Raw genomic sequence first — 12,562 nt, 5'->3', positions numbered from 1 at the left:
ACAGCCTCATGAAATAATGGGAAATATGTGTACTGCTCTCTGCTCCCACGTACAGGCACTGGGTTTCTAAAGCCCCGGAAACGTCCTAACTAATAAGATCACTAGGCGTATCTTTGTTATTTAAATTTTTTAAAATGTTTATTTATTTTGGAGAGACAGAGCACGAGCAGGGGAGGGGCAGAGAGAGGAGACAGAATCGGAAGCAGGCTCCAGGCTCCGAGCTGTCGGCACAGAGCCCGACATGGGGCTTGAACTGCATGAACCGTGAGATCATGACCTGAGCCGAAGTCGGACGCCCAACCGACTGAGCCACCCAGGTGCCCCTGGAGCATCTTTGTTTCTAGTGTTTGGTCTCTGAGCGTGCTTCCTCACATACCTCCTACGTTCCTTGTTGTTCCCTGGGTGACAGGAGCATCTTCTGCTCTATGGAGACAATCCTGGGTGGGCTCCTGCATGGGAGGCTGGTCAGCAGGAAGTCCAAGCCACGCTGACAACCTCGGAGCTTTGATTGCATCCCCATTGTGTAGTCAGGGGACCAGGGCTGGCAGAGGAGTTGATACGTCATGCGTCCCTCATGAAGGCTTCACTGCAATCCCGAGTATGCATGTCCTGAGAGGTTCTCGACTGTTGAGCACGTCAAGGGGCCAGGAGAATGGCACACTGGAGGACGGGGGGAGCTCCACGCCCTTCCCTGCACACCTGGCCCTACACATCTGTTCCTTGTGGATGTTCCTATGTGTCCTTTGTCATATCCTTTTACAATACGCCGGGGAGCAGTAAGTAAACTGTTTTCCTGAGCTCTGGGAGCAAATCAGTGGAACCCAAGAGGGGGTCATGGGACCAGGTGACCACAGAGACTTGGGATTGGTGTTGAGGTCGGGGTTGGGGACAGGCTTGTGGGACTGAGCCCCTTCTCTTTTAAATACAACCAGGACACAATGTGCTGTTAGTTTCAGGGAATACACAATGTCCTGTTAGTTTCGGTTGAATGCGCAACGTCTGTCCTGTTAGTTTCAGGTGTACATCATAGTGATTCTATATTTTTATCTGTTACAAAATGATCCCCACGATAGGTACGGTTTCCATCTATCACCATGCAGTTATTACACGATGTTTGACTGTATTCCCCATGTGGGACCACTTGTCTATCTCATAACTGAACTTTCTACCTCTGAACCCTCTTCATCTGTTTCGCTCCACCCACCTCCCCTCTGGTGACCACCAGTTCTCTGTATTTAAATTTTTGTAAATATTTATTTATTTGGAGAGAGAGAGAGACAGAGAGCAGGGCACAGTCAGGCAGAGACAGAGAGAGAGAATCCCAAGCAGGCTCTGCACTGTGGGCACAGTGCCTGACACAGGGCTCGATCCCACGAACTGTGAGATCATGACCTGAGCTGAAGTCAGCAGGCAGACCCTTAACTGACTGACCCATCCAGGCGCCCCTCTGTTCTCTGTATTTAAGAGTCTGTTTCCTTTGTTTTCTCTTCTCTTTCCGAAATTCCACATATAAAGGAAATTCTTTAATATCTGTCTTTGTCTGACTTTGCATAACACCATGTAGTCTGTCCATGTTTTCGCAAATGGCAAGATTTCTTCTTTTTTTTGGGTTAATTTTTTAGTGTTTATTTTTGAGAGAGAGAGAGAGAGACAAGAGTGTGAGCAGGGCAGGGGCAGAGAGAGAGAGAGAAACAGAATCTGAAACAGGCTCCAGGCTCTGAGCTGTCAGCACAGAGCCCGACACGGGGCTTGAACCCACGAACAGTGAGATCATGATCTGAGCTGAAGTCGGCCGCTTCACCGACTGAGCCACCCAGGCACCCCTCTTCTTGGTTTTCTTCTCCTTCTTCTTCTCTTTCTCCCCCTCCCCCTCCCCCTCCCCCTCCCCCTCCCCCTCCTCCTCCTCCTCCTCCTTTTTGATGGCCAGGAAGTATTTTGTTATGTATGCCACATCTCTACCCATTCAGGTACAGATGGGCACTTAGGCTGCTTCTGTATCTTGGCTGTTGTAAATAATGCTGCAGTGAACATAAGGGTACAGATGTTGTTTTGAACTAGCGTTTTTATTTTTTCAGATTAATACTCACAAGTAGGATTGCTGGACTGTGTAGACATCCTGTTCTTTTTTAAGAACCTCCGTACTGTTTTCCACAGTGGCTGCACCAGTTTGCATTCCCACCAACGGTGCACGAGGGTTCTGTTTTCTCCACATCTTCACCAACACTTGTTAACATTTTTGGTGACAGCCAGTCTGACTGGTGTGAGCTGCTGTGTCCTTGCACTTTGGGACTGCCCGTTACCTGTGGGACCTGCCTCTGTATACGCTGTCCGAATTGAGTTGAACTGTGGGATCCCGGCTCGTGTCACGGACTTGTGTGCTGTGGGGAAAGACCCCCTCCACACCCACGCACACAGCAGGCGTCAGAAGCGCTGAGACGTGCAGTGTGAGAACGCAGGGGAAACATGGGCCTGTACAGGCTATTCCGTTCTCATGCGGGAGCTTCTCAGTGGCCCCCATGGCCAGGCGCCCCTGCAGTGAGGACAGACCCAGGGACAGTGGACGTGTCCCCCCCCCTCCCCTGCAGAGGGCCGTTCACACAACCGTCATGTCCTGCCCTCGAGAGGCAGCTTCAGTCCCAGGGACGGTGTCACGTGATAGCACACAGATGTCACCACCCCATGTGCACATTTCGGCTCAAATACACACACGTTTATGTCGGAGACCATTTAACCACAACGAGGGCTTACTCCCGTTCCCGTGTTGTCACTTTCCAGATCACGGCTGCAAAGACGCTCCAGCAAACAGACAGCAGGCAGCCAGGCCGTTGCTCCCGCGGCATGACCTGTGCGGTTTTCAGCACTTCCCGTATCACGCCACACCAGTGACCTACGCTGCACCCCACGTGGTTATCTGATAGAGTCCGTGTTCGCGCAGCACGCACCCTAAGCATTGCCGTGTCTTTGTTCCTGCAGATACCGAACGGCTGTATTCGGTGGTGTTCCAAGAAATATGTGATCGCTACGGAAAGAAATACAGTTGGGACGTCAAGTCCCTTGTTATGGGAAAGAAGGCATCAGAGGCGGCACAGATCATAATAGACGTCCTGCAGCTCCCGATGACCAAAGAGGAGCTGCTGGAGGAAAGCCAGACGAAGTTGAAAGAGGTGTTCTCCACGGCCGCCCTGATGCCAGGTACCGCCCCCTCCCAGCTACGGGGTTACATGTGTGCGCGTTCGCAGTGTCGTAAGTCACAGATGGCGGCCAGTGCAGGCCTTGGGTAGTGATGACTTCTGTCCCCAGACCTTTTCAGAAATAGCTCTTCTTGTTTGAGGCTCACAGGTCATCCGGAGAGAGTTTGCTCAATCACGTGCTACGATTCCATCTTGTCTTTTTAGGGGCTTTTAAAAATAACATACATTCCCTTCTTGAGGTTCAAAAATGTTTGAACAGGATTTGTTTCTTTTTTTTTTTTTTTTAATTTTTTTTTTTTTTCAACATTTATTTATTTTTTGGGACAGAGAGAGACAGAGCATGAACGGGGGAGGGGCAGAGAGAGAGGGAGACACAGAATCGGAAACAGGCTCCAGGCTCTGAGCCATCAGCCCAGAGCCCGACGCGGGGCTCGAACTCACCGACCGCGAGATCATGACCTGAGCTGAACTCAGACGCTCAACCCACTGAGCCACCCAGGCACCCCTGTACCTTTTTTTTTTAATAATTTTTTTAATGCTTATTTATTTTTGAGAGAGAGAGAGAGACAGAGTGTGAGCGGGGGAGGGGTATAGAGAGGGAGACACAGTCCGAAGCAGGCTCCAGGCTCTGAGCTGTCAGCACAGAGCCTGACGCGGGGCTCAAACCCACAAACCGTGAGATCATGACCTGAGCCAAAGTCAGACACCTAACTGACTGAGACACCCAGGCTCCCATATTTCAATATTATCTAAGATTATATTGAAGACAGGATTGCTTCAGAGTTTAGTAGGTAGCCTTGCCTTTTCGTGTTCAAAACCAAGTATAGGATTATTTCAGTGAATATTTAAACTTTAGCAAATTAATGCTAAACCAGCTAAATCTCGCCCAAGAAGCTTAAGTGTTTTTTTTAAGTTAAAGGCATAATTCATTTTCAACATGTCTGTTTCTATGCCCTTCACCCCTTTCTTTACTTGTTTTCCTTTGAAAGCAAAGATAACTTTTCTCCCTTGGGGCTTGTTAGCTAAGGATCGATCAAAACTGAATTGCCTGCTGTTTCTTGCTCAAAGTGAGAAGGTCAAGAATGTTCTAGATTACAGGGCTGAAAGATGCTTAAAAATGGAGTGCTCTTTTAAGAGTCTTCCAGAAAGAAAGGTGAACACTCCATCTTTGGAAGACCTGATATGAGGGCAGAAAAAAAAATTGTAGTTACTGCAGTAATTTTGGGTTTAAAATTGTATCGATGGAATGTGTGGCTTTTTTTTTTTAATATTTATACATATATCCAAAAGTGCAAATTGACTATTCCCTGGAACTAGAGAATTTCCTGTAAGGCTGTGCTAATCCTAGTGATGTGTCACATAGTAACCACGTGGGCTTTGCTTGGATGACACATATGTCTGACCCTCAGGCGTGGGTACAAGCTCTGTCATACGCACCGTCTGTAACTTTGCACAGTGAGTTACCCTGACGAGCCTTAATGATGAAACACATCCAGGCAGTTCATTCGTATTAATCCTGGTAAGAGACACCCAGGATAAAAGTTACATGTCATCCGTCTGTAAGTGTCCAGTCTGGGGGTGTTAAGTAGGTTCACACTGTTGGGCCACGGTCCCCAGCAGCCATGTCTAAAACTTCTTCATCTTGTAGAACAGAATCTGTGTCCCCATGAACCACGAAGTCCCCATTCGGCCCTCCGTCCACCCCTGGAACCATGATTCTACGTTCTGTGTGTCTCTGTGCCTTGTGTCTGTGTGTATTCTAGGTACCTCATATCGGAGGACACACACAGGGTTTGTCCTTTCCTGACTGGCTTTTCGAACTTGGCATGACGTCCTCCCCATTTTTTCAAGTTGGAGCATGTGACAGGATTTCCGCTCCCCCCAGCCCCCCCAGCCTTTTTGTGTGTGTGTGTGTGTGTGTTTATCCACGCATCTGGTGACACTCATTTGAGTTGTTTTCTCGCCGTGGCTATTGCAAATAATGCTGCTGTGCACGTTGGGGTACACCTGTCTCTCTGAGACCGTGATTTCGGTTTTGTGGTTCCATAGCCAGAAGTGAGATTGGCAGATTATATGGCAGTTCCGTGGTCAGTCTCCTGAGGAACCGCCAGACTGTTTTCCTGAGTGGCTGTACCATGCTGTCCTCCCTCCGACTGTCCACAACTGTTGCATTTTCACCAACATGTGTTGTTTTCTGTGGGTCTTGCTTGCTGTTCTTCGTAGCTACTCGAAGAAATGAGAGGTATCGACTCACTGTCCTTTTGATTTGCATGTCTCTGAGGATGACGGATGCAGGGCATCAGCTCATAGGCTTTGGCTGCTTTCGTGTCTTCCGTGGAGAAATGTTTGTTTAGTCCTGTGCTCATTTTTAAAACAGGGTTCATGTTGGGTTGTTGTTACGTTGTAGGAGTCCTCTATGTGTTCTGGATAAACCCCTTATCAGATACATGCTTTGCAAATTCTTACGTTTCCTATTTCCTGGGTGGTGCTTTTCCCCATCTTGATTGTGTCCTTTGATGTGCAGGATTAAAAAAAAAATCTCTTTTAATGTTTGTTTATTTATTTATTTATTTTTCAACATTTTGTATTTATTTTTGGGACAGAGAGAGACAGAGCATGAACGGGGGAGGGGCAGAGAGAGAGGGAGACACAGAATCGGAAACAGGCTCCAGGCTCCGCACCATCAGCCCAGAGCCTGACGTGGGGCTCGAACTCACGGACCGCGAGATCGTGACCTGGCTGAAGTCGGACGCTTAACCGACTGCGCCACCCAGGGGCCCCTAATGTTTGTTTATTTTTGAGAGAGAGAGAGAGAGAGAGACAAGGTGCGAGCAGAGGAGCGGCAGAGAGAGAGGGAGACACAGAATCCGAAGCAGGCTCCAGGCTCTGAGCTGTCAGCACAGAGCCCCACATGGGTCTCGAGCCCACAAACCGCGAAACCAGGACCTGAGCCGAAGTTAGATGCTTAACCGACTGAGCCACCCAGGTGCCCCTGATGTGCGGAATTTTTTAAGATTGATGCAGTTCCATTTTGCCATGTTTGCTCTTACTGCCTGTGCTTTTGGTGTCCTATCCAAGACATCATTACAAAATCCAACTTCATAAACGTTTACCATGTTTTCTTCTAAGAATTTTCTACTTAGGTCTTTAATTTTGAGTTGATCTTTGTATGTAGGATAAGGGTGTGACTTCATTCTTTTGCATGTGGATAGCCTGTATTCCCGATTTGGTGGAAGTTTGTTGAAGAGACCGCCATTTCCCTAATGAATGCATCTTGTTGAAGATCATTCACTCCTATGTGTGAGGGTTTATTTCTGTACTTTCTGTTCTGTTCCGTTGGTCTGTATGGCGCTACCACATTGCTTCGACTGTTATAACTTTATGTTTTCAAATCAAGAAGTGCAAAACCTCCAACCTTTATTTTTCCTTTTCAGTATTTTTTTAATTTTAATTTTTTAATTTTTAATTAATTATTTATTTATTTTTAACGTTTATTTATTTTTGAGACAGAAAGAGGCAGAGCATGAACAGGGGAGGGGCAGAGAGAGAGGGAGACACAGAATCCGAAACAGGCTCCAGGCTCCGAGCTGTCAGCACAGAGCCCGAAGCGGGGCTCGAACTCACGGACCATGAGATCATGACCTGAGCCAAAGTCGGAAGCTTAACTGACCAAGTCACCCAGGCTCCCCTAATTTTAATTTTTTTAAAACAATTTATTGTTGAGAGAGAGAGAGAGACAGAGCATGAGCAGGGTAGGGAGGGGCAGAGAGAGACGGAAACACAGAATCCAAAGCAGGTTCCAGGCTCCCAGCTGTCAGCACACAGCCTGACGCGGGGCTCGAACTCGTGAACCTGACATCATGACCTGAGCCAAAGTCCAACACAACTGACTGAGTCACCCAGGCGTCGTTTCCTTTTCAGTATTTTTATGGCTATTCAGAGTCCTTGAGAGTCTAGGTAAATTTTAGGATGGATTTCTGTATTTATGCAAAAAATGTTAGTAGGATTTTGGTATTGATTGCTTAGAATCTGCATATTGCTTTGGGTAGTGTGGACATTTTAACAATATCAGATTTTCTACTTCATGACATGGGATGTTTGTCATATTATTTGTGTCTTTACTTTTTTTCAGCAGTGATTTATAGTTTCAGCGTACAAGTCTTTCACTGTCTTAAAAAAATGTATTCTTTTTTGATGTATTATAAAGGGAATTGTTTTGAATTTCTTTTCAGATTGTTCACAGTGACTGTATAGAAATGCAACTGATTTTTGCATGTTGACTTTTGTCTCCTGCCATGTTGTTGAATGTGTTTATTAGCTCTAACAGTTTTGTGTGTGTGTTTGGAATCTTTAGGTTTTTTTTACAAAGAAGATCATGCCATCTGTGAACAAAGATAACTTTGCTTTTTCCTTTACAATTTGGATGCCTCTTGTTTCTTTTTCTTGCCTTATTGCTCTGGCTAGGACTTCTAGTACTATGCATAGAAGTGACAAGAGAAAGCATCATTATCTTGTTCCTGATCTCAGAGGAAGAGCTTTCAACCTTTTTTTAATTAAGTATGATGTTAGCTGTGAGCTTTCTTATAAGGCCTTTGTTATGTTGAGGTAGTTTTAGTTTTATCGTACCTAGTTTTCTTTTTCCCAGTTTGAGTTGTTTATATGATGGAAAGGTATTGAGTTTTGTCAGATGCATTTTCCATACCAATTCATATGGCTTTTGTCCTTCATTTTGCCAGTATGGTGTATCACATCGATTTTTGTGTGTTGAACCCCCTTATACTCCAAGGATAAGCTGCACTTGGTCATAGTGTATAATCCTTTTAATATGCTGCTGAAATCAGTTTGCTAGTATTTTGTTGAGTATTTCTGCATCAGTATTCATTACAGATATCAGTATATAATTTTCTTGTAGTGTTTTTGCCTGGTTTTCCTGTGAGGGTAATGTTGGTCTCATAGAATGAGTGTATGTATCCTCCTCTTCCAGTTTTTGGAGGAGTTTGAGGAGTATTGGTGTTAATTTCTCCTTAATTGTTTGGTAGACTTCACCAGTGATGGTTCTTTCCTTGTTGCTGATTCCCGAATGAATATTCTTACTAGTTTTATATCTGATCAGGCTTTCTCTTTATTGATTTGACCTTGATAGGGTCTCTGTTTCCAGCAGTTTATCCATTTTTTTCTAGGTTACCCAATTTGTTGGCATACACTTTTTTATATTATTGTTTTAAAACCTACCCCCTTCCCCCCCTCCCCGCCCCGTGGCACTGGTTTTAATGTCTCCTGTTTTCATTTCTGATTTTAGTTGTTTGAGCCTTCTCTGTTTTTTGTTTGTTTGTTTTTGTTTTTGTTTTGTTTTTTTTTAGTTAATCTAGCTAAATATTGTCTGAACAGTTAATTTTTGACCTGGATTAGTTTTCATTGTTTAACACACCAAGCACCGTCATGTATAAGCACACAAATAGCTTTTTTCTTTCTTATCCACCCAAACCTTTCAAGGGCTTTTCTTTCTTGTATTTTTGTCCTATATTCTTAGACATACTTGAGATATGTTCTACTGCAATACCCAGGAGATATGATATCTTCATCAGCTAGGATGGTAGTTTGGCCAGAATGCTAAGAAGGACCTATTTCCTGATTTTGCGAATCTTACTTTTCCAATATAGGATCTTTCGTGTATAGTTCCCTGATCTTTAGCCTGTCCGATGAGAGTATGTATTTATATCAGTGATTCCAGAGTGCACCTTTGTAATCTTGGGATCATTTCCACACCACACACAGACTGAGAGGTGAGCTAAGCATGAGCAGACTCCCGACAATAAAGAAAAGGCCAAGATGACACCAATAAGAGAAACCTCACAGCACACTGGGATGCTGGGTCACAGCAGGGACTGCGGTCCACATGCCACCTTCACAATCTGACAGGCTTAGGGTGCAACACCACAGTTAAAAATCACACTGATTCTGAAGGGGAAGAAAAGCAGGAAGGAAGAAGTGTTGCTGACTGTAGGAAGAAGGAAGAGCCTCTGTGAAAACCTCCTGATCTGGAAACACATGTCTCTGTAGGGTTTCTGTTCTGTAATGTGCCAATCAAAAAATAATAATCAAGTAGGTTCTACGTCACCCCCACGTTCTCTCCATCCTGCATCCCACCCGTCAGCCCTTTACCTGAGCCAAAGCTGGAATGCACTGGAAACCTGATCTCCTGGAAGCCGCCGTGGGTACTGTGACTATTTTCAGAAAAAGTGGCCACCATCCTTTTCTAGAGCCCAGCGTTCGTTCTGTTCCCTCACTGCTTTGTTCCCATTATTAAACTGTGGCTGGTCACATAGCCCTGGATGACTTTTATCTCTTCTCTTTCTGAACGTACTTTCTGGTAGGGTATTTTGGGTTGTGGAAGTCACCTTGAGCTTCTTAGAGAAGAAGACTGCATGTCGAGAGGGTGTATTATGAATTCACCAGCGTTCATTTTTTCATGCTTTCAAGGTGAGAGCTGCAACCCACGCAGGTATTTAGCAAGTTAAATTGGAGGAATGGATGGCAGGTTGCCAGGGGAAGCAGCCTATGATTATGATGCAGGGGTGTGTCCCCCTGGGCCCAGAGCATAGGAAACCGATCCTGATACGATGCAGGGCCTGTCCTTCCTGGGCCCATAACGAGGGGCCGTGGCTGATTATAGTCCAAGGGCACAACTTTATCTGGACCCATCACCAGGGGCTGTGGCTGATTATAATCCAAGGGCACGTCTTCCACTAGACCCACCTCCAGGGGTGGTAGGTCCTGATTATAATCCAAGGGCACATCTTCCACTAGACCCACCTCCAGGGGTGGTAATTCCTGTGATAATCCAGGGGCACATCTTCACATTGGCCCATCACTTGGGGCAGTAGCTGATTATAATCCAAGTGTACATCTCCATCTAGACACATCACCAGGGGCTGTCGCTCCTGATTATACTCCAAGGGCATATCTTCTCCTGGCCCATCTTGTGGGGACCAGTAGCTCCTTTATATAATCCAGTTCACATCTCCGTCTAGACACATCACCAGGAGCTGCCACTCCCGATTATAATCCAAGGGCACATCTTCTCCTGGCCCATCTTGTGGGGACTAGTAGCTCCTGACTATAATCAAGGGCACATCTTCTTCTGGCCCATCTCTGGTCAGTAGTAGCTTCTGATTATCATCCAAGGGCACATCTCTGTCTGGACACATCACCAGGGGCTGTTGCTCCTGATTATAATCCAAGGGCACATCTCCATCTAGACACATCACCAGGGGCTGTCGCTCCTGATTATTATCCAAGGGCACATCTCCGTCTAGACACATCACCAGGGGCTATTGCTCCCGATTATAATCCTAGGGCCAATCTTCTCCTCGACCATCTTGTGGGGACTAGTAGTTCCGTTATAGAATCCAAGGGCACATATTCTGGCCCATCTTCTGGGCAGTAGTAGCTCCTGATTATAGTCCAAGGGCACCTCTCCATCTAGACACATCACCGGGGGCTGTCACTCCTGATTATAGTCCAAGGGCACATCTCCGTCTGGACACATCACCAGGGGCTGTTGCTCCCGATTATAATCCAAGGACACATCTTCTTGTGGCCCATCTTGTGGGACTAGGAGCTCCTTTATAATCCAAGGACATATTTTCTTCTGGCCCATCTCTGGGCAGTAGTAGCTCCTGATTATAGTCCAAGGGCACATCTCCGCCTGGATACATCACCAGGGGCTGTTGCTCCCGATTATAATCCAAGGGCACATCTTCTCCTGGCCCATCTCGTGGGAACTAGTAGCTCCTTTATATAATCCAAGGACATATTTTCTTTTGGCCCATCTCTGGGCAGTAGCAGCTCCTAATTGTAATCTGAGGGCACATCTCCGTCTAGACACATCACCAGGGCCTGTTGCTCCTGATTATAATCCAAGGACACATGTTCTCCAGGCCATCTCATGGGGACTAGTAGCTCCTGACTATAATCCAAGGGAACATCTTCTTCTGGCCCCTCTCTGGGCAGTAGCAGCTCCTGATTATAATCTGAGGGCACATCTCCGTCTAGACACAATACCAGGGGCTGTCGCTCCCGATTATAATCCAAGGGCACATCTTGTCCTGGCCCATCTCGTGGGGACTAGTAGCTCCTTTTTATAATCCAAAGGGATATCTTTGCCTGGACTCATCACCAGGGGCCATAGCTACTGAAACAATACAAGGGCCCATCTTGCCTGGGACCATGAGCAGGGGCACTATCTCCTGAATATGGTCCAAAGGCACATCTTTTCCTGGTCCCTTCAACTGGGGCAGTATGTCCTGATTTTAGTCCCAGGGCACATCTTTGCCTAGTCCCATCAACTGGGGCAACATCTCCCCATTATATTACAATGGTACATGTTTGTCAGGCCCCTCACCAAGGGTGGTAATTCCTGTTTATAATCCAAGGACACATCTTCACCTGGCCCTGTCACCTGGGCCATATGTCTTGATTATGATCCAAACACACATCTTTTTTGGGTCCCATTACCTGGGACAGTTGCTGATTATAATCAAAGGGCACACATCTTCACCTGGGCCCATCACTGGGGCCGTCGCTCCTGATTTTGATCCCAGGGCACATCTTCGTTGGAGCCCATCACCTGAGCCAGTAACCCACAGTGGTGTTGCAGGGGCGTGTCCTTGCCTGGGTCCATCACCAAGGGAAACTTCCCCTGATTATGATGCAGTGGTGTCTGTACTGTGGCCAGTCACCAGGGACAGCAGCCCCTACTTGTGATGCAGGGGCGTATCTTTCCCTGTGCCCATCACCAGGGTAACCAGCCCCTCATTGTGATGTGGGGTGCGTCTTTCCCTGTGCCCACCCAGCTACGTAAAGGATGTGGCTAAATCCTGTGTCTTGAACACACAGGCAGAATGGACCTGAATCTTTCTTGCATCAGCAGACTCCAGTGTTCAATTTGAAAGGAAGTCTCTGTCCCGGAAGAGATGGGCCATGAATGTCCCCAGCAGGAAATACTTTTGAGCAGTAAGTTTTGTAGGCTTTTCGTAGGCGTTTTCTAAATGACTTAATAGTAAAATAAATGTAAACCATCGGTTAGTCAGGGGCTTCATTTTTTTATGACAAAAGAGCTCTTTTAAATTGTAAAAAATTTAAGACATAAATACGTACGCGGTTCATCTATGTTTTCTGTGGGTTGTTGGTTCCTTCCATTCTGTTTTCAGCAAATTCCTTCATGCATGGAATCTTCTAGATCCGTGAAATATTTTGGCACAATTTAGCAAGCGAAACTTGGCTGAGAAGACCTGTAACGGAAAGCAGGCACCTTTTATGGTATGGAATCCTCCAGAAGGTCTTCCTGTTGTCCTGATCTTTCACCAGCT

General features: G+C 46.3%; 1 protein-coding gene across 6 annotated transcripts in view; it reads left to right on the top strand.

Moving 5' to 3' along the window:
* Positions 1–12,562, top strand: part of PUDP (pseudouridine 5'-phosphatase) — a 477,558-nt gene that overhangs the window by 34,921 nt on the left and 430,075 nt on the right. For all 6 annotated transcript variants that reach the window (XR_007148886.1, XR_007148888.1, XR_007148889.1 and 3 more), the window contains exon 2: positions 2,974–3,192. Coding sequence is in view for 1 of the 6 variants with exons in the window: in XM_047843545.1 (XP_047699501.1) it covers positions 2,974–3,192 (219 nt within the window). In the remaining 5 variants the exon portion in view is untranslated. The remainder of the gene's footprint in view (positions 1–2,973; positions 3,193–12,562) is intronic.

Source organism: Prionailurus viverrinus, chromosome X (genome assembly GCF_022837055.1).
Source record: "Prionailurus viverrinus isolate Anna chromosome X, UM_Priviv_1.0, whole genome shotgun sequence".
NCBI classification, from domain to species: domain Eukaryota; kingdom Metazoa; phylum Chordata; class Mammalia; order Carnivora; family Felidae; genus Prionailurus; species Prionailurus viverrinus.
The sequence above is the reverse complement of the archived record's forward strand: the minus strand, read 5'-3'. Positions and strand labels throughout refer to the sequence as shown.